Source organism: Falco rusticolus, chromosome 5 (assembly GCF_015220075.1).
Source record: "Falco rusticolus isolate bFalRus1 chromosome 5, bFalRus1.pri, whole genome shotgun sequence".
NCBI classification, from domain to species: Eukaryota; Metazoa; Chordata; class Aves; order Falconiformes; family Falconidae; genus Falco; species Falco rusticolus.
Genome location: NC_051191.1, coordinates 64,712,360 through 64,735,569, shown reverse-complemented (window position 1 = coordinate 64,735,569; position 23,210 = coordinate 64,712,360). Strand labels below are relative to the sequence as shown.

General features: G+C 41.0%; 1 protein-coding gene across 1 annotated transcript in view; it reads right to left on the bottom strand.

Moving 5' to 3' along the window:
- Nucleotides 1-23,210, bottom strand: part of PTN (pleiotrophin) — a 79,145-nt gene that overhangs the window by 7,735 nt on the left and 48,200 nt on the right. The window contains exons 2-4 of the mRNA XM_037389459.1: nucleotides 16,749-16,849; nucleotides 15,069-15,242; nucleotides 13,868-14,029 (exon numbers count right to left, since the gene is read on the bottom strand). Coding sequence (XP_037245356.1) covers nucleotides 13,868-14,029; nucleotides 15,069-15,242; nucleotides 16,749-16,848 — 436 coding nt within the window. The 5' untranslated portion in view covers nucleotide 16,849. The remainder of the gene's footprint in view (nucleotides 1-13,867; nucleotides 14,030-15,068; nucleotides 15,243-16,748; nucleotides 16,850-23,210) is intronic.

Genomic DNA, 23,210 nt, shown 5'->3' with positions numbered 1-23,210 from the left:
ATGAACTAAAAGGATTGGGCACACTTGTATCACATGTCACCTTGCAACGGGGAAAATAACAGCTCTCACTGGGAATGTGAATAAATCCTTATGGATACCACCACAGAACACAGCACAGAACACTGGAGGACCACTACAGAGACAGAAACTGAGTTTCCGTGAAACACCTCTCCTGTAACAAAAGAGCAAGGCAGTAGACCCATGTTTGCATAACCGAGATTTCACTTTCCTCCTTTGAATCCTGCCTTTGTTTCTTCCTTCTCAAAAAAGACAATCATCCCCTGCCCCCTCTCCCCGCCCCCCACCCCCCCAAAAAAAAACCAAAATCCAAACAAAAAAATCCAAAACCCAAACAAACCACCAAAAATCATCTCAGGTTAAATAACAGGTATCACCATGTATACGAAGAAAAGCACTTGGCCCTTAAGGTGGTATTCTTCTTTGTGAATATGATTCTTTTCTGTCTGAAAAGTTTGCATAATATAGACAGTCAAGCAACCATCAGCTTTGGTGAAACAAATTACTTGGATTAAAGTCAAGGGAACTACACTGACATCTTTCAGCTATGGTTAGAGCCAGAGTACCTTGAGCAGACTTAAGTTATCACATTTCCCTGATGGTTGTTTTTCCTGTTTATTAGTGTTTCAAATCACACTTTCTTCTTCATCTTTTTCCACAAGACAAAAATTGTTTCCAATTATCCTTTAGTCAAAGCAAAATAAAATACCTATTTCATGTTTAGCAACATAATCTGCTCTAAATTCTCTTTCCCTTACTTTGCTTATCATTTAAAGGGATTATAATTTAAAACAAGAAGTAATTTGGTTTTGTTTGAAGATGTGAAAATGAACTTTTTTTTTTTTTTTCCCACCTGCCTTTGTCTGTGTGTCTGTGTTTGCGTGTGCGTGTGTATGTATGCCTGCAGTCTGGAGCCATTCACAGAATCTGGCACTATTGTACAACCTGTCATCCCAACATGTCATTTTTCATTAAGTTAATATCTAATTTGCTTTCAGCTAAACCTTTAGTTCACCCTAAAAATTTCCTGTCTCCTATCCTCTTTTATCCATGCCCTCCATTTCCTTTAATTTTCCCTCTGTATCTCTGACCCTTCTGGATTCCATATTGACTATGTTCCCTCTCACTCTCTCTTCCCCCACTCCACTGCTTTCTCTGACAGAAACAGCAGCATTTTAACAATTAGACCAGCACTGAAATCTGTAAAATCTATTTAGACCCAGCACAAGCAGAAAGGCATTCTGCAAACTACAGCTAAATTTACTAAAAGCAAACGAGACATATGAATGTGGGCAGACCACTAACAAGACTGTACTGAAGAGTATGTGCAGTTCACAGTAGGGGTGAAGTCACCACCAGGAGAAGGTTTTGGTCTGGACTCGTGTGATCACATCAGGTCCCCATCCTCACTTGACTTGAGGTACCAGACAACCCACCATTTATCCATTTGCACTTAGCCCTGTGGGTCTGTATTTGTTCCTGTTAGCAAAAGTTCAATTCCCCCCCTGTTGTCTACTCCGTGATAATCCACATTTCACCCAAACTACCAAAGCCATCTACCTACAAAGACAAGTCATTTTGCTTTGTGCCTCAGCAGAGTAAAACCCTCATGTGTGGGACATAACTCCTCTCACATTAAAGGTACTCACACCACCACAGCTTCATCTTTCAGACAGGTAAGCTGTATTGATGCAAAGCACATTCACTCTATGAAATGACACACACACACAGAGTTGTGGTCATATAAAAAAAAAAAAGAAAAAAGAAGACTGCTAAAATATTTCCAAGTCCTTAGGCTCCTTTAAAAGTCCTACCACAGATGCCAATATCCAGGTACTTACCCATGAAAATGTTGCTGCTCATGCTCTCATGCACAAGTCTGTTCACAGCTACCCTTCACCTGCTTTTACTATGGTCAGGCTATAGACTACAGTATGTCCATGACTAACGAAGTATGAAGTTGCTTTTAGAAGTACTTTGTTTGTGTTTCCTCATTGCTCAGACCTACTCTTTATGTCATTCAGGCTTTTATTGCCCTCATCTCTGTTCACCCTACAGTACTGTTTCAACTTTTACGACATGCTACCAGGTCAGCTCACACATCCACACTGGGATCCACGTCACCCTGATCACTTGGTCTGCCAATGCTTCCCTTCCCAGAGCAATCAGGCTTGACTAAAAGGGTCACCATGCCACCAGTGTCAGCACTGACACCATGCTCAAAAGTCCTGACCAGCTGGGAGTACAGTGCCAGTGACCTGAAAGCTCAGCAGTCTCCTACCCCAGCACCAGCTAGAGCCATCTACCAGTTAAGTGAGAGAAAGATCCCTACATACATTTGTTTCAAATAATCCCATTCAGATTCCTATTCCATACATGAAAATTATTGATATTTATTTAATCTTAGCACAGACTGAATGCAAGACCTTTGGTTCAGCCATCTCATATCAGGCCTCTTCGTGTGGTCCCAGCCTGCCACCAAAAATTACAGTAACCCATCAAGCAGTGCCCACTGAAACAGCCTTGATGCTGGGGAAGCCACTATGCTGCTCTCCAGATCTTACTGGCGATGCATAGTGGGCCACCAACTGGAACATCTTAACATAAAACTTTATGAAAAGTATGTAAATATGATGGATATTTAAAATTAAACTCATGAATTTAAATACATTAAATGCCTTGTCAAAGGTATTTCTCCTACAGATACCAATGCCAGGGTCAACACCGAGTGCGTGCTGTCTCTCAACGCTCGGGCGAGCAGGCTGTGCAGTCGAGGGAATGGACGAGGTACCTGTTTGCCTACTGCTCCGAGTGCCCCAACTAAACTGCCCTTCCACCTCCAGTGTGGCTCAGCACACAGCTACGGTAAGGAAAGCAGCAGAAGGAACTATGTCTTCTCTCTGGCTTTCTTCACATCAAGGAAATACTTATCTTTACGATCCCCGTGCATCCTTGCAGCAAAACAAAAGTACCAGAAGAGTGAGCTACATATGCTCCAGAATATTAATGAGGATGACAAAAGTGTCTTCAACATTTTTGTCTGGTTTTCAGCATACACTTTCCTCCTTTCCTCTTATCCCCCAGTGAGAGACTGCCTGGAAGTGCTCTTGCTCCGATGGAGGCTGGGATCCTGGACGAGGGGGCACAGGCAAAGAGCCAATTCAGAATACCTGGCAGCCCCTGCAGGGCACAGCAACCAAGCCCTGCACAGTCATTCCGCTACCTGCTGGAACCTAGAGCACTTCCAGCAAAATAAAAAACACCCATGTAGCATTGTACAAACAGCCCTGCAAGAACGAACTGTGTCGATGCACACACACTGGATTATCTAGTCATTCATCACCTGAATAACCTTATGAATAGCTGTCAGCCTAAGAATTATTTGCAGGATTAAAAGCTGTGTGGTCATGGATTAGCACTGGACTCCCTTCTATGGGTCTGTGATGACTGGTAACAAAAATCCCACTGAGGATCTTACCAAGTAAACAAATTAGTTTGATAAACAGAACTTTCTCTATGCAATTTGGGAATGTCAGCAGCCCTCTTTAAAAAGTCATTCTTATTCTGGAGCCTTATTCTTACTATGCAAGCGGCAAAGGAAAGTAATTATGTTGACCAGGAGCCAAACACCATTCAAAGCCACTCTTAACGTACAAGGCACAAAAGGGAGGTAAGAATATTTTAACGGAAGCCAAGATTTGTAAGCAAAGATTTGTAGGTATTTATTTCCATTTCTTGAAAAGAAGGTAACAATTCACGCATGGCACTGCTGAACTCGTGTATATAAAAGTCAAGCAGTATCCCTGAAAGTAATATAAACCGTTCAAAATAGCAAAAGTTGTGCTGATGGAAGTTTAGAGTGAAGAATCTTGACACTAGGAGTACAGGAAAGTTCTCCCAGGAACTAGCACTCAGTTCCACTGAGTAAAGAGGGAGGCAGGTTTTCTAAAGGGCTCTCTACCTCTCATTGGGACAAATTTTCCAAAGCACCTGGCTGCTTATGGTGGTGCAGGGCAATAGTGCCATTGGGTGCAAGGAAATTCTGAATTTTCAGGGTAAAATGTCAAGCCATGTGGAAGGGAGCAGTCTTGATGAAGTCTTTGATGAAGCCAAGGATTATATCCCTTGGTGGAAAAAATCTCACTCTACAGAGGTTCACCCTGCTCTCTAGGATCAAAAACTGCACTATCCTGTGATTTCCATGATTGTAGAAACAAATCCCTTGATTTCTTAAATAACCTTTAAATGTGTTTTTTCTTCTGCTGCTTCTAGAGAAAGAGAACATTTCATAGCCATTTAATTCCTTTTCTTCCCATGTTCCTGCACTATATACAGCATTTATGTATTGCAAATGGTTTAAGAAGGAAAAACTACATTACCACAGAAATGTTGTTCCAAAACAAATTCTGAAAAGCCTCTTTGAGCAATACAGTTCTACTGGATGGGAAAAAAAGCACCACTCCAATAGCTAAACAGACATAGAAGGCAAGTCTACAATGAATCGGTGACCTTGATGTGACTTTTTCTTTATTAATACATTACAATTTATTATATCCTTTACACTTCAGCTCTGTGAGATTGAGTTGCTTTCTCTAGTTGTCTCTAAGCATTTCTCAATTTCTCCACTCTTCCAGTCACTCCTCTCCAGCAGATTCTGTTCTGCTTCTCACTTTGCTAAATTTCCATTTTGGCTAGACTTGGATTTGTTTCCTATTGAACACAAGATGGACCCAATTCAAACCTCAAGGCTGAAGCTGCACCGTATAAGCCAGGAAGGCATGTTGCAGCGCGTGTTGTGAATGGAGAACAGCTAGACTTATGCCTGTAACAAACACTAACATATCTGACAAAAAAATGGACCAAAAAGCCACTCATGGAAAAAGCTTCACTCATTTTCTTTCTCACTGGAATTGCAAAAAGAAGTAAATGCAGGGGAAAATTAATCCAACTTATTCTAAAGCCACCTGCAAAGCCCTGAAACAACCTCAGACAGTCAGAAGCCATTGCTTGAACCTGACATAAAGATGTAAGATATTAAAAATGTTCCCTTTAACATCCTTACTTAAACTAGTCAGGAATAAGAGAAAGGGTTGTGTTTTTTTAAGAGATAATTTGCTCAAACCAAGGATTTTCATCAGAAAGGTTTGGTTTTGGTGATTTTCTTCATTCAAATATTTGGGAGAGGTTTCAAAATTGCCTAGGCACAGACACACAAAAGACCACAAAGACACACACATTTTCTGATTTTGCTAAATGGCCTATTTGCACAAAGATCACGAAAATTTCATCTCATTTTCTTTACATCTGGTTTACAGGTATCTAAGATTTTAGAGTCTTAAGAGTAAGTATTCAAAAGACTACAATGGATAAACTTTTCAAGGGAAGCCTGTTTTGCAACTGGAGACTGCAGGAGGGGTCTGGCTAACCGGAAAGTGATTTCCAGAAGTAGCTCACTTTGCTTTTCTGTTTGCTGCCGTTTCTCATGTGCCTCTGGTACACTTCTACTGCTGCTTCTGTAGAGTATGGGCTTTCCTGCTGTTCTCTGACATGTTCTGTGCTCAGCACAAGAGGGACCCAGTCCTGTCGGGCTCTTCAGCCCTCTGTCTGCTGTACACAAGATCCCTCTTAATGCCAGCGAGACAGGTGCAGGCACAGACTGATACACTCAGTTTACTCTCTGCATTCACACGTCTGCAGAAGACGACTGAAAACAGAGGAGTATTAACAATCCATTTGGAGTTTGGCATATACCTATACAGCAAAAAGATCACACACCAAGGTCGTTTCTACGTCAAACTGAGATCTATGTTACATATAAGCATATATATTCTCTATAAATAGTTATTTAGCAGAAAGTTATTTGTGATATACTGTGAATTGAGACCCTGTTTCATTTAGTTGGTTTTTGAAAACCAGACACACTCATTTCTCAGTTGTGCTTTCTGCACCTACCCCACCCAGATGGGACCTACCCTCAGGGCACTGGACAGGGGCTTGGCTTTCATCAGTGCTCCCCACTCTGAAAAGTCACCTGCAAAACTTTCACAGTAAGCACAGGTAGAAGAAAAGATAGACAGATGGCAACATCGAAAATAAGATGGAGGGATAAAGAAGGAGAAAAAAAGAAAGCCTGAAAGGAAAGGAAGTGAAGAAGTAGAAAAGGAAAGGACAGAAAGGAAGGAACAGGGCTTTCTCTCTGTTTCACTGCTAGGAACAGTAATGAGTGTAAACATTTGCTGATGGCGTATCTTTTATCACAGCAAATCCCACAGCTTCAGGCATTTTCATGACTCAAGGGCACTGACGAATGCCAAGGAGGCTGGACTGCTCTTGCAAGCCAGGAAAGTGAGACAATGAGCATGTAACAGAATTGGCACACACAAGGCTGTTTAAACCCTCACCCACAAAGGTCTGTATTAAACCCTAAAAGAAACTCCTGCAGGCACAGGAGGGTTAAACAAGAACATTTGTCACTTCCAGTTTTTCATCTTTTGGGGCAGCATAGAAAAAAATAGTAGCCTGAAATACAAACCAGGGAGTGAGAATACACGGAGGTCTAGGTTTCCCATGAAACTTTCCAAACTTTTTCTTCTCAAAAACATCTGCAAAAGCTGCAGAACAACTAAAAATGGAAAAATACTTCTTTTTTAAAAAGATTTCTCTTTCTCCCTCTCCTACAAGCATTTTCTGCTCCCTGAAATCAGGGTTGTGTCAATAAGATTGGTATTATGTTATGATCTGACAATGCATTCAAATTATTTATTTAAACTATAATTTGTCGAAGGTAGTAAAGCAGTCTCAAGGGAGACTACAGGGCAAAGCCTCCAAGAAACATAAGGAAATGGAAGCAGAAAAATACTATTAAAAGACAACCAAACTTTATTAGTTATGGGCTGCAGTGGCAGCTTACTAGCAGCTTGAGGCTTATTCACACTGTAACCACCATTGTCTTTTATTTGCCTTATGTGGCTTACTCTTATTCCCACTTAAATTGAGAAAAAACATATTTCCTCATCTTATGGCAGCAAGGAGCCAAATCACAGAGATATGTCTCGGAGCCTGAAGTTTCCGGTGAGTTTTACTGCATCTCGAAGTACAAGCTTTGTCCTCAGACTAGCAAGGGGCACAAGGAAACACAACCAAGCATTTAGTACGCGGTCTCACCCCTCTAGACCACTGTTTCTTCTCCTGGTTTCCACATTTCTCAGCTCCATAAGGCATAAATTATTCATGGAAAAACTGCCTCTCACAATGTTTACGCAGTATTTAGTACAATGGCACCCTTTTTCAGCTGGGGCCTCTGGGCACTCATGCAATACAAATAATCACAATGATATCAACAATAATAACAGCCAGCTATGCTGTTCCCACTGGGCATCCACTGCCAGTGTCTGCCCCACAGAGCTCACATCACTGTATTTCACTGCAGGCTCCCAGTCAGTGCCAGAGGCTATTCTTCAATAAACCTGCCTCATCCTTTAGAGCAAGAGGAAAACTTCCCAGTTTTGCCTTTCAGGTTTCTATTAACTACCACAGCTGTTTCCCAATATGAGAAAATCCCTCATTTTTATATCTAATTAGTTTGAGCAGATCCTATTATTCTGCCTCCTGTAATACTAATTATTACGCTAGCTGCATGCCTGCACGACTAATGAGTTACATTAAAGATGGGGAATTCTAAAATCTACAGAGGGAGGTACAGCATGAGTATGATGCCAAAACAGGAGACACCAGCATCTTTCAGACAAAAGAAAATCACAGTCCTAACAAGTCATTCCTTATCCCTCTGTATCCCCTCCAGCTACTCTTTAGAAGCAGACACCCTGCGGCTGCACAAAGGCAAATTTGAGGGAGGGCACCCCGTAAAGAACAGATTGTCCAACATGCAAAATGGAGTGGGCTGCAGGAGGTCCTTTTCATGGGTGCAGCACTCAGTTTGTCTGAGCAACAAATACCTACGTATCAGGGGAGCAATTCATTCAGACACCACCACTGTTAGTTCTTTGCAACAGTCAGCAGCCAAAGCACAGTCAGTCTGTCCTGGCACTGTACTCTGAGTAAGATGCCCTCTCTGCAGGTAGAAATCAAGGCTGCCACTGTAGTATTCAAAAAACACATGTTGTTTTCTGCTCCTGGCACCAAAGTAAGGACAGGGAAATACCTCCTCATTAACGAAAGTCCAGCTCTATGTTTTGACACCAAGCTAAGTCCACTGAGATTTCTAATATCAAAACCAAAGACCCTAATTAAAGACCGGAGTTCAGACACTCAACTTGACGTAAACTGTCACATTCAGATAAATCTAATTGCAGACTAGGATAAAAGGGAGCAGCAGCTACTAGTTAGAGCATGGAGCCAAGAGTCAGCAGCTCCTAGCTGAGTGCCCAGACTGGCCACTGATACTTTGTCAACCTGGAAAATCATTTAGCCTTTCTGACTCTCAATTATTGCTTGCCTTTAAATTGTACTTCCTCAGCTCCAAGGAGTGATAGCAGGATTAGCTAACTACTGCCTGTAAAGATTGCTGGATAAAAGAAATTGTGTAATGCAGATTATTTGTATTTCACTAAACTCTTAAGTAAAGCTCTTCAAACAATATGATATTATTAAAACCACACGGAGTCTTTCCTCTGCTGCAGTAGCATGCACATCATGCCAAACACAGGGAACTGCACTGACACCTTGCTAGCCTCTCAAATGCTGTACCTGATCTGCATTACACGAAAGAGATTACAGCCATTAACATCGCGGGTAGGTCTTGTCTTCCTGTGAGAAACCTTTCCAAACACTTCATGTTGGGGATATGATCTTTGGATACCACCCCAGTTATTAAAGACATTAGTTGTGTAAGCAGTGTTAATGTTTTCCAACATTAGCTGGAATTGCTTTCCTATGTGGCAAGGACTGAGCTGAGCCAGGATAAAGTTAACGCAAAGATCAGATCTATCGTAAATTGATAAAAAGTTGGGAAGGGAGATTTATTAAAAAGAACTAAATACAGCCAGGAGAAAAAGTTATCAGAAAGGAACATAATTCAAAATATGAAGGGTACATTGCAGAAAGAGCAGGCAGACTGCTTATTCTATTTAATTTTATCTTAATCAGAAGAACAAATAGCTAGAAGTACAAGAGTTATAGTGAGAGTAAGAGGAAGAATGAGAGTGATGGAAAGAGTGCAAAAAGAAATAAAGCCTATCAGGCAACCCAGCTCTATAAAAATAAATTCCTCCTCTCTCAGCAGTTAAAGCAAAATGTTTCCTGAATCCTGACAATACTCCATTCTTTTATTTTCTGGCTGGCTGGAACCCGAACAACCATCAATCAAGTTTGGGTGGCCGTGAAGTAGGCCAGATGGAGTATGTCGGAAGTGTTTTCTGCTCTTCAGTGCAAGTTGGCCATTAGAGCAGCCACTCGACAGAAGTGCCTGAGTCTTTCACATCTGTCAAGATAGTTTAGGGAGACCTTGAACATCCCCAGCCTTGCAGACACTGATTAGAATACACAATTGTGTGTGCTAGAGGAGAGGTGGCTGCCTCCACTGGGATTTTGTGATAAAAATTACCCTTTCATCCTTTCCAGCCTTTGTGACAGGCTTTCTCATGACCTCATTTGTGTGCTAAATACACAAACCATGGTGTCTGGGATATCACTGTCATGTTGCTGACAATCCGTCCAAATGCACAATATTCAAGAACAGTTTTCATACTGTATTAACTACACTTTAGCAGAACAACCCTGGACCAAGATACTGTTTTCCAGTCTGAGAACACCTTAGCAAAGCTATGGAGAAACAAGCTCATCAAAAATCCAGATAAAATTCAAATTCCTGATTTGTCATTTGCTCTCCCCCTTAAATCCAATATGCAGCATTCTGCTCTTGCAAGCACTGAGCTCCAAAATGTCCAGGTGTTGCAGACTAAAATCCATAGAGTCAGCTGTTCAGAAGAAAAAATACTGAGACAGAGAAGTTGCTAATAAGGAAAAAATACATTTTTTCTAATATTTTTAGTGTCCAAAATAATGACAGTGCTTCAAAAAGATTTTAAGGCTCTTCCATGAATGCTGACTAATGATAAAACAAATCCATAAGAACACTCAGATCACCAGTTTATGAGGCAGGCATTGATTCTCAAGGTTAATGAGTATCTCCTGGTTTAATTTAGCAGTTTTGCCACAGTTCATAGAAGTTCCTGGAAAACCAAAACATACTTTAGCAGTGAATCTGCAAAATTATAACCCTTGGGATTTTTCTGCAGGTATGGTTTTCCTTTCTGTTAAGCATCGATCAAACTCCTATGAAATGGCAGTCATCACTGAAATAGTTAGGTGAGAGGAGAGAGACACAGAATTCATCCTATCAGCAAAATTGCTACATGTTCTTGAGCTGGAAAGGTGGATTAGCATCAGGAGAGCAGCAGCATAGATAATATCAATTTATTTGCATTTTTCTCAAAGAACAGAGAAGGTGAGGAGGAACTTCAGATACCAAGCCACACTAGGAAATATGTCAGGTGACATCTGGTAAACAATTCTTCATCAGGCAAGCCTAGACGAAACAATCTGCCTTAACCCACATGCCTTCTTGCGTTCTTAATTAACCATATTAATTAACTTTAAAAAAAATATAAGAGTTTGGGAGAACTGTGAAGGTGTCAGACAACGATATCTACTCCACATGGAAGCAGTGATCAAAAGAAAAATGCGTTTACGTTTTTTAGTGGGTGTAATGATCAGTAAAGGAAGTATTACCATTACACTTTATCTTTCAACACAAATCTGTAGAGGACATGCTTGGAATAGTGTGCACAGTCCAGTCTCTTCATCTCAAAAAAGATTTTGCAATAATAGAAGGAATTTGGGTAAGTCCAGTAGAGAGTATTCTTATTGTGGATAAATCGCTATACAACGAAATACTTAAGTCAGAGGTTTTAAGTTTAAAAAATGGCAAGTGACAAAAAGTAACAGATGATATATAAAGCTACAATCAATCAGAGAAGCTAAACAAGAGGCTTTTTCTCACCCCATTTACGATATGAAATCAAAAGGAAGGTGGTGTAATGGAGAGGTTACAAACGTGACCTAATAGAAGGAAAATTTCAGACCACAGGAAAGGGGGCTAGTCATAAAAATCAGGGAAACAACCCTTCTTCTGAATGCACTGCTATTTTTCAGTGCAATATTCCTAGTCAGTTCACATCTGCTTTTGGTACTCCCAACCTATCGCTGTCAGAGATGTGTTCGGTGATGCAGCTCTTGAAGCATACACCAGTCAGAAAGGTAACTGTTTAGTGGTAAAACAGACTCCTGTAATCAATAAGCCCCTCACTTATTATTCTGCTGCCAGAGTTCCCAAACGCCAGAAAGCCGCTGCCCAGGTGCTCCAGGCAATCACAGCAGGAACAGACAGCACTTGATCAGCATTTGCAGGTCTAGCTGCATATCAACACTGACCTTATGCAACACTGTGCCTCAAAAAAAATTTGCTGCTTCCAAATAATGTATCATATGCTTTTTCTCTTCGAGCCATTGATGTGAAGCTATGGGTGAAAAGGGAGGCTAATATGCACCTGCAGTCCATTCCAAGTGCTCAGACAATAATCTTCTTGTCTCCAAAGGAATTAAATTGGGTCTTATTCTAACTACTGATTGAAAACAGTTTAATTTTTCTTTTAACTAGATGGGGGTGGGGACTTACCGCCAACCTGTAGTTTCCTTCACCTCAGGAAGAAGACACTCTTATTCCAGCCAACATGTCAGCACTCCGATCTTTAACTCGGAAATAAAGTTCAGTAGGGCACAACATTTCACACAGTACTAATCTGCTTGACCTAATTTCTTACTCTAGTTCCTCCTACTGCTGCCAAGATACTGTCCAGTGTAGCTCCTATGTAGTTATACCCACAGATCTGCAATATGGATTCGTATCTTTAGCTCAGAGCCCAGGCAGGCTGCGAGCATGTGCCTTCCGTGCATGCTGCTCGTACTAATGTCAACAGCAGATGAACGCACAGGTGGCACGCAGGAAGGCGCTGCGAGATTTCTAAAGCAAATGAGGAGAGCAAAATCTCTGCCCACAGTTATTATGATCACAAACTTATCTTTGTACCTATTTCTCTTTTCGCGTTCCTTCAAATCAAATGAAGTCAGGTTTCCTAATTAAGTCAAAGCACATAACTATGTTTGCTGCAAAATCCCAAGCCGAGTTTCAGCCCCAGCTGTAACTCACTCGTATCTAGAACCAGCTAAAGTTAACTCCAATCCAGCAATTTCACAAGCTCTGCCTTTGAAACTGTAATTTGAAAATGACCCTGTACCACCCAACAGCATTGCTCTCACAAACCAGTGCTGCACCAATGCTCTGCCTTACCTCCCTCTCCCCTCGTCTGGCAGCCAGTGATACCTACACCCACCCAGTGGGAGCAGAACAAGGTGGAGGGCTACTAGTGGCTCACACCGCAGAGGCCTTCTGGCAGCGCAATAGGAAGCTTCATCCAATAAACTCCTAAATGCCATTTAGGCAAGGAAACTTAATAAAGAAAAAAAAATTAAAATAAAAAAATAAGTCCTTTCCCCCAAATTAATAAACAATAAAATCACAGAGCTCAAAGCCCTTCTTGCATTCCTACCCAGTCACTTCTACCCCCAAATGAAGACGTTTATTGCTGCCAACTCGATCAAGTCAACTGGTCTCTGAAAATCTGCTTGTATCCTTTCTGCTGCACAGCTTGCCATTATCTACGCAGGTTCTAGACTCAGCGCTTATCAGATAACTCCATGGATGGCGTGCCAGGCAGACCAGTTACAGCTGTACTGACTGCAAAGCAGATGGATGCACGTACCCACACAGAAAGTGTCTGTAACCTCATCAGATGTGTCTCTGGTTGCACAAGCAGAGCAGGCCACCTGCAGGTACTCTTCAGATCAATGGTGCACCACCATCCACACTTTGAAAACTGCTCATCCCAGTTGCACCTGTCACTCCTAATCACATTTATTTTTATAATTATCCAAGTAGTCAGAGCCTGGAATGTGTTAAACCCATCTGGTTTTAAGCAAAAAAGTGCCAGGGTAGCATAGCTTGTATAATCCACTTAAAACACATTACTTCTGTAACTCAAACAAGATCTCACAGTTTTAGCTCTCACCGTAAATTACTCTACACACGTTAACACCTGCTACTCCAACAGAAGAGTACGTTAAAAGGCTTTCATGATTAGAAAGAAAATAAGTTTGTCTAAGGGGCACCTGGGAACATGAATGCAGAGCATATGCCTCTCTGTGTACTAGGAATTACACTGTCACTCACATTTAAATAAGACATATACATTCTGTACTCTCCTTCCTGCTATTTCTGAATAAAGAATATACAACCCCAAGGCTGCAGAACAGCCACATATTTCAGCGTGCAGTGAGCAGAAAGCCCTTCAATACTCCCTGTCCAGACAGAAAGCAGTATTTTTTTCAACTAGTCATTATTCAATACCAAACAAAACCTCTATTAAACGTGTCTTTATCAAGAGACATTTTTGCATGCCATTATTGGTCTGCTCCCATCAACAGGTGAGTTATGAAAAGCATCTGGAAGTCTAGCCACATCTGTAAACTGGTGGTCTAGGGTTAAAACTGGAGCTCTTATCTTTAGCTTACCTCTTGTGTGTGAGACTGCCTTGACTACACAACTCAAGAATATTGTCTGTCTGACCGCTGAGAAACAGAAGCAGTGCAGCATTGAGAAAAGGCCATGAAAGTACAATCTCTGTACTACTGAGTTCCCACTGAAGCACATGGGACATCACAAATCCAGTGATTTAAATGAAATACTGTGCAGCATTCAGCAAACAGTATTTACCTTGAGGTTTGGGTTTGGTAAGCTTCCCACAGGGCTTTGAGATTGTGACAGTCTTCTGGCAGTCAGCATTATGAAGGGCTCTCTTTAGGTTCCCGGTTCGAGTCTTCAAGGCAGTATTCAAGTCACATTCTCCCCAGGCCTGGAACTGGTATTTGCACTCTGCTGCAATGAGTAAATAAACGGCAATTTTAAAACAAGAGTGACTGAGTGTGAAAACAAAAATGTTATGAGTCTAACAGGATATCACAAGACAGTCAGTGCTTATAGACAAAGGGATCATGCAACCAAAGAAAAAAATCCCAAGAAAACTTTAAAGATTATTTCCAGTGATAATTGCAGTCTCCTCCCCGAAATTTATTCCTCTTGTTTTTGCATGGATGTTGCATTAATGTCATATAAAGGAAAATACATTAAACTATGAAGATACACAATAAATAAATGAAAAAAAAAAAAAAAGAAACAACAGCAGTAGGAAATGTCATTCACATTCTATATGGCTGTTATTCCATTTGCGTGGTGCTAAAGGTTACCAAATAAAGCTGAATAGTTTCAAGAACATATGTGTAACTATGAACTTGTTAAGTCTGAAACTGCAGCAGTGATTGCCTTGGTAAGGTCACAATGATGTCAGAGCCATACAATCTGTTTACTATAAAAAAGCCAAGTTTGCAAGAGTAATAAGACCTGAGTCCTGGACAGACATCTTGTTCAGGACAGATCTGACATATCTTTCTGAACTGTCACATATGAACCTTTTGAACTAAATAATATAGATTAAATAGACTGGTCTTCACTCCTTTCACCGCACACACTGGTAGCCACCACGCTCCACGCTGCAAATCACACATCACAAGATCATGTAAAGCCATGGTAACCATCACAGAGATTCACAGCTGTGAGTGAACACACAACACTTACATTGCTGGCTGCCTTAAACACAGTTGTACGCTACAGGAGAGCAGATTTCAGCATGCTGCTGGAGGACTGAGTTTACAGTAACGAGTTACATGGATTCTTCAGGGGAGCTGCTTTGCTCTGAAGAAGCTGCCTTCTGATGCCTTATGTGTTCTAGCTCTGATGAACTTGAAATAAAAAAGTAGCCCCTTCACCAACGTATTTCCAAAGCTAAGCAGAAAACACAGGGTTCCTGCTCCACAGCCAAATAAAACCCAAGAAAATCCCTTAAGAGAGCGATGTTTACCTCCAAACTGCTTCTTCCAGTTGCAGGGAATCTTACACTTCTGAGTCTTGGTGGTTTGTTTGCACTCAGCTCCAGTACGAGTGCCCTCACGTGTCCCCAGGCCACAGTCACCACTGGTGGGCACACAGACACTCCACTGCCATTCCCCACAGTCAGACTTCTTCGCCTTTTTCTCTGGATGAAGACAAGGAACCAAACCCAAGCAAGACAAGTGGTCAGTACCCAGACCCTATGGAGAAGTTCCCCAAACTTCACTAAACAGTCACAGCACCTGAAAGGGTGAATAAGGGAGACATTCATAAAACAATTGCTTCAAAAGCAGAAGGCCTGGCATCCTCTTCACAATTCTGCAGAGACAGGTCAGCCTTTTTGACTCCAAAGCAGAGTGGATCATTCAAATTCAGTCCTACTACCACATCTACTATTCCACTTAGATACTCTCAAATGGATTCTCATCTTCAGAATGAGGAATCATCTAGAAACCCTCAGGAATCACTGACCAAAACATGCAGGAGGGCTCACTCAGAAAGGACATTCCTCTGGCTCCAGTAGCTGGTGGCATGCAAATATTTTCATTTCCAAGTGAAGCACTACACACTACACATGCTAGAAATGTATGTGTTGATGTTGTGTATCAGAGGATTTGAGCACCTCCAGCGAACAGCTGGGCGATACAAACTTTTCACTTGGTATAACATGTCACATTTTATGTCAGAATATGAACAAAACTCCAAAGGTGCAGAAAACACTAAATGGAAATTTGTACTCAAAATGCTGTTAATAGAGGTGAGTTTGTTGCTTAGGGACAAAAGCAAGGATCATGATTTCCTTTAAATCTTTAAACCCAAGTCTGATGAGAAAAGACAGCAATGTTATTAAACCCAAGGGTTCACAAAAATAACTAGTTAGGACCCCAAAACATCATAAGCAACTTTAAATAATTCTACATAGAATTATTTTCCTTCTAGCTCTTGTATATTTACATTAGTATTTTTTTTTCATATTTCCATATAGCCACAATGGTGTTTTTTTAATGGGAACTCTAATTCTGATAGACTCACGGGTCATATTAACTGGTGTGTAAGTAGTCTGTAGATAATAAGACCATAAGAAAACAACAAAAAGATGTGTTCCTTAAAAAATGTCAAAACTGGGTTTGATAGATATGAATTTTCCACCCCAGGCCTGTCTCTCCTATTATGAGGTCTGAGTTCATCACTGACAGAAAGCAATCACCGCTGGATGTCTGGCTGTCTTTATGCCGCAGCAACTTAGTTCAGTTCTTTGTTGGAGTATTTCCACATCGCACAGCACTGCCATAGCATTGTCGTATACAGCACCGAACGACTGACAGGATAACTGCTCTTTCATCACTCTGGTTCTCCCTAAGTCAAGCATGAACCTATTCCCAGAGCAAATGTTAAGCTCCCTTGCAATACCCACTCTGTGATAACCTAAGGACTCCAGTCTCCAGGGCTGTCAAGCTGCCAGCTTTTATGGAAACTACTTTCTGTTTTCCTATTTAACACAGAAAAACATGTCATAGCCACAAATCCCTACCCTGTATGTCAAAAGGTTAATGAACAACCTGAATTTCATAACAGAACCAGAAGCATTTGACATTCTCCCACATTGTGCAATCTATCTTGGGGATTAACTCTGAGTTACACTGGACCTTACCTGGTTTCTCTTTTTTGCCAGCCTCAGTGGTATTCACAGCTGCCAGAATGAAAATAAGTGCCAGGAGGGCAGCTGTGAACATTTGGCGTTGCTGTTGCATTCTGGGGATTAACAAAGAGAGAGGAAAAAAAAAGGTTGGTTAGACTATAAAAAGTAGGACCCCATCTAAAGTGTTGCTACAGCCTTTTTGGGAAGCTTTGCTTCAGGGCCACAAGACACAAGAAGGTCAAATATAATTAGCCATTGGCAGAATGGGCAATTATCTTTGTTCCAGAGAGAACATAAAGGTTTTTAACAATTATTTTCCAGCCTGTGTACCAAATCCCTGATCGACATCACTGATGTTATGGATGAGTTTTGCCACAGAAAGTTCAGTAATTATTGCCTATCTTCTAGAAACCTGTCAGAGAATTAAGGCTCCTGATGGGCCTGGAACTTCTTTTCTAACCTCGGGCTGTGATGTATTCTGTAAAACTAAGCATAACATATACTTTGTGCTTCAGCTTACCCGTTGATTTGAAGTAGGGAATGCTACACTGTCTGCATTGCAAGGGTTCAAGTTCTTGTTAGATTTACCTGACATCTGAAAAAAGCTTCTTTCATGAAAATTTATATAGGTACTATATGATGTATTGTCTTAATTGTCACTGGCATGTTGCTACCTACTTTTTCCTTCCCCTCCAATTAGTGTCTCTTCCTAATATAAATTAAGCTAATTGCCTGCAATGCAAAACGGGCACAGAGATAGGACTTGCACACACAGCTGGAGGCTCCCCATAGCATGCTAATGAACCCAAAATCTGGATTTGGGAAGCAAATACTTAAATATACAAAGGGATTAAAAACATTTGCTTGGTGATGAAGTATCAGTTATTAGCCAAACACCAAAAGTCATTCAGAGCTGGCTGATTTCAGTCACTTGCACACATAGTTCCCTTTCACTTTGCTATAATTTGCATTGCTTCATTTTGGCATTGTTTATCAGAAAGCAGGGCCATAACAAATTCATATGTTAAAAATCAGCAAGCACTCCATTTCCCAGAGACACCTTTCTAGCAAGTGACCAGGTACCAAGACAGTGGACTACAGATTGCTAGGATGGCCTTAAAAACTCAGCTATGCTGATGTTACAGAGAGTTTAGAGGCAACCTGATCTCGTTTTGCTGAGCATAGAAACCTTAGGGGAGAAATAATTCTCATCACGAACAAAGAACAAAATGTATTTGAAATTTAATTTGGCACTCTTCAGTATCCCCTGCTGGCAACCTCTTGCTCAAAAGCAACATAATTGTAATTGACATGGAAAACAGGAGAGAAATCCCAAACACAGAGACTTTTAAGTATTCCAGCTTTAGTATCATGCTAGAAGCCAGATGAGAAAATGTAATAGTTTTGTTGAAATAAAGTTCATGTGAAGACTGCAAAAGACCTGTCATTCGAAAATCTGAAAGAGCTGTCATTAGCACCAGTGTAGTTTACTTCAAAAGAAAGTATCATTTCCCGTCATGAAGAAAGGACCACCAGTGTTTCCAGTGAACCCAAACAGAGCCCAGAGCTAGCATGCACATGAGTCCTGCATGAGCTTGGGTTAGGTTTCTCCTTTCTTCTGCTACATGTTTCCACTTCGAGTCTCTCATGTTTCAGGGAAAATCAAATAAATAAATAGATTAAATAAGCAATAGAAAAAATGAATATGCAACCTGCCTTTTTATTCAGCTTACTTCAATCTGGTTCGCCGTAATCAAACACAGTTGCAACACTGGTAAGACACAAAACTTGCCCCCTCTGCCCCTTTCCCTTGGAGACACTTCCCCAAGTGCAGCACTGCACCTCACCTCACATCCCATTTTCACTACAATTTCTCTTCTCGCTTCCTCTTTTCCAAACGACTCACCAGAATTCCTCGTTGAAGGAGGGAGTTCAGTGCTCGTGTGGAAACATATATGGAAAGAGAGACATATACTTCCATAATCTCAAGGCACTGTGCCAGCACGCTATCTGGGGGCGTCAGAAGCTGACATAAGGCAGCACCGGTGGGTGTGCTGCACGGGAGGTCACCCCATGCGAGAGACACTCACAGTGGGCTTGCAGCTCCCTCCTATATCCTTGCTGCCCGCCCCAGGGACCTGGGATGTGGTCACACATAGCCCACGGGCTGCTGGCAGTCATGGGGAGCCATGGGTAACTGTTTCTAGGGAAGCTCCTTGATACTAAGCTGACAAAGACTCGAATTTAAATATGATTGACACTATTTTCAGCAAGACAGGCAGGGAAAATAGTTGGGTTTTGGAGTCTGAAATGCTCCAGAAGCCCTGTAAACAAAATCCTAAGGAGCCTTAATATAGCGTGTGCTTCTAAGACTCCAAGTCTCCCTGCAGCCAAAATACTTGCCAAGCTGTCTAAAGCAAACACTAAACTTGCAGAGATACAGATCCCTCTGCAGAGTGAGCCAGGCTGCTTCCTCAAGTGCTTTCGTTATGAACTACCAGCAAGTGAAAAGCCTGTTGTACAGATGGTGGCTTTTCCTCACACCACACCGACACCTTGAATTCGATGTAACCGGTACGATTACAGAAAATTGCATAACTGTTTTGCACACGATAGATTAGCTATGGCAGGTGCTCCCACAAAATTACAAACGGTCTATATATAGTACCCATTAAATATTATCTATTTTTTCGGAAAGCCAGAAAATCCCACCTACCACTGATCATTTGAGTTCAACCTTCAGGTTTGCTTGCAAATATTTCAGTTGGCCATTAAAAAGATGGATGAAGACAAAAACTTGTCAGACAGGGCTTGTTTTTGAAAACAATATATTCCACTGAAAATAACTTTTTGATTTTTGGTTTATTTTTTCCAAATCTGAAAGTGACAATTTTTCCAGTTCAACCTTTGATTTGAAGAATTGCCAAAATTGCTAGTAGCAATGAAAAAAACAAGTGTTTTGCAATACGTAAAATGGACTCCTTGACATTTTGATTTGTGTAATGAGCCTTCTATCTACACCATTGGTAACAAATAAATCATGTGCTACGAAGGGAAAGTATTTCTACAGTCCTGTATGATGGCCCTTAAACACAGCAAGACAACGGCATTTAAACAAATGGCAGTGGCATTTGCAACCAACAGAAAGAGACAAAAATAAAAGTGAAGGAAAGAAGAGACATTGGCGGGACCTCCAGGAAACTTCAGAAAAGAGAAAGAAAGAGAGTTTAGAACAGTTTAAATGGTAAACTGGAAGATCAGAAAAAGAGAGTGAATTATCATGAAGAGAGCACCAAAACAGGAATGACAGAAGTGGTTAATGACAGCTGAACACTAAAAGTGAAGAGTGTTAGGAAAAGGTAGGGTGTAACGAGGTGAGAAGTGAAGCCCAGCTGAGATGCACTATAGCAAGTGGCTTCTCCTAACAAAAATAAGGCACACGAATTATTTCAGTCTTACAGTTGATTTCACAGTCAGTCTCTGCTTGGGAGTAAAAAGATGAAAGGAAAATGAAAAAATGGCAGACAAGCAGAAAATTGCCGAGTTCATCAACCCTCCATCCATGGGTTGAATTGCATGTTGAGCACCAGAGTGCCAGGCAGAAGTCACACTACGGCTACAGTTTAAAGGACCTTCTGAGTGGAGCTTGAGCCTCCCACTCCAAATCCCTCACTACCCCCAACCTGGTTTAACAATCACACTCATCCCTCCTGAACCCAATTCATTAAATCATTCATTTGCTGTAATGAGTACAGTCTACATGACTAAGTGTACCAACTCCTTTCGGAAATACCTATCCTACGGGCTGCAGCACACAAATCCCAGCTCTACCAGAGACCCAAATCAGTAGCTACATAGTGTGGCACAGTGGCATGCAGACACTTTATTTTGGGCTCATTAACACTGCAGACACTTTCATGCAGTGCCAGACTTTGGCTAAGAGCTGAAGAGAAACTTTACTCCTTCCAACCCAAGAGCCTGCAAATGCAGCTTGTTTCCTTCCCTACCCACAGCGGCAGCCCAAGTGTTTTCATGCTGTGCTCCTTTGAGCTTTGCATCTCAGTTAGCGCAAGCCAAGGTTGCTGGAGCGACTCTGTCTGCATTCATACAATTAACTCATACACAGGTTCTCCATTTCTCACACCTGAATAAGTCTTTCCTGAACACTAGCATCCATAACAAACAAGACAATTTCAGATGAAGCTCTACTGGTGAGCAAGTGTTTATTTTTCCTAGCTTTATTGAAGCTAGCATATGCAGCACATCCTAGGATCACATAGGCCTTTTGCAGGTGGCTTTCTTGCTGATAATAACTATTACTCACAAGGCCATCCCTTCATCTGTTCTTTCCAAAGCAACTGGCAAGGTCCCAGATTATAGAAGCAAGTATTTTATTATTAGTCCATGAGTGTAATCTCCCACTCCAAACTATCAGGTTTTCTCACATGATTTAACCTGTCCATATCCTCCAGCTCCTCCAGTATAATATGACAAACATCAGCCGTGTTGATAATGCTGTTACCCTGCATGTATGCGATACTATGTGTATTGCCATCGCTAATGACAGGCTTTGTAGTGAGTTTGCAAGGCCTCAATACTGAGGCATGTCAAGGTTTGCTCTGTCTGAGTCTTCCTTGGCCTGTCCACAGCTTTGTCACATTTGATTTAGATGCAAGAGCAATTTTTCTAACTGACCTGCTAGCCATGGCTAATTTGATTTACTTTTCATTGCCATTGTATGTATGTATGACTCTATTAAAGTACTATAGAGAAATACAGGACTGGTATCTTAGCAAAGGCCTTGAGAAGTGGAGACGTGGGATGCAGTGTAGAGGACTACAGGTATGGGAGATATAAGATGGTGTACAGGCTTGAAAACAGAGACCTCCCAGCTATAAACAACTCATGCATGGTCAAATAAAAAAATGCAAACCTGGAGCTCGTCAAAACTGGATATAGGAGTAACAAAGAGAACACAGAAATAGTTTACAACATACTTAAAAGGCATCATATATACTACGTTTGGATATAACACACAGCTGCAGACCAACAAAGAAAAAAGCAGGCATAAAAGCACACTAGTAAACATAAAAAAAAAAAAAAACAAAAAAACCCCCAAAAAACCCCAACACCAAGTTGATCCTAAAGTGAGGAAGAAGAAACCACCAACACAAACATCCTCCTGGCTGAGGACCCCAGATGATGGCATAACCATCCCCATCACCAACCGCATAATGAAACCACCAGCCTTAGCATTGAGAGGAGCTGGGGAAGGGCCAGCAAAACATTAGGAAAAGCAGTTAAATCTATGTGTACGTATAAAAATTTCAACTGTGATGGTGGTGCTATTACCATTACCACTATTATTATTATTATTATTATTACTACGACATCTGCACAGACATATTCTTTTCCCCAATAAATACATCTACGCTACAGATTCTTGAATTAGACTTGGTTTAAGATTTCACACTAACATTAAATTTTATACTTGGTATAAATACATATAAAAGGTATGGCTCCTCTTTGCCCATAAACAATATTTTGAGCATAACTATAACTCCCAGCTTCGTCTTATACTACACTATCATTTTCATCCCATGATCATGAATAAATAAAATGTACCCAAAAGCAGACTTAAGAAATTCTTAAAACCCATTCTTTCTCTTCACAACACTGCTTAATTTGAGTCCTCTTTAAGTTCCTTACCCATGTTAAAACTACTTTTTCCATTAATCCTTTTTTTTTCCCTGCTTGAATAATTTCTCATCAAGTCCCACAACAAATACTTTAATAAATTACAGTTTGATTAGTCCCAGATTAGTCAGGTCTACAGAATCAGTTTTTAAATGAGCTACTTTGGGACATCAGTCTCCTTTCAGTAAACACATGCTGTGTTTAATGAAACTTAACATTTACCTCCACTTCTTAAATTATTCTCTTATTCAAAATGTTTTCTGCTTTGCAGCCCACCGAGGGCAGATGAACATGTCTGCAGTTACCTGGATCTGCTTCTTTCCCCCTTCTTAAATACAAATATTATATTTGCTATGCTCCAGTTGTACAACAGCAAGAAGTATTTGATGCATGTTTTAACAGACTTAATGAATCTGAAATGTCAAGTGCCATTTTTACAGTACTCTTGACATGGAAACACACAGTTTTCTCTGTAAAAGAGAAGTTAAAAGCACTTGGCCCTTAGGAGTTTGATCTCTGTAACAGTTGCAGAAACTTCTGCTTCTCCGGGCCTCTTTCTGATTCACCATCTGGTGCGTGCCCCTGTGTCCCACCCGACTTCCCACACCAAAAACCGAGGCAAATGCTCACGCACTTTCACAGCCAGAACTTTGTGAACCATCATCTTCCAACTGTAAATGTTCCCTCTTCCCTCACATACACATACATTTCCTCTGTTGCCTTTATTTGAAGGACTAGGAAAAAATAAATAAATCTATATTTGCTTTTCATTTCCTT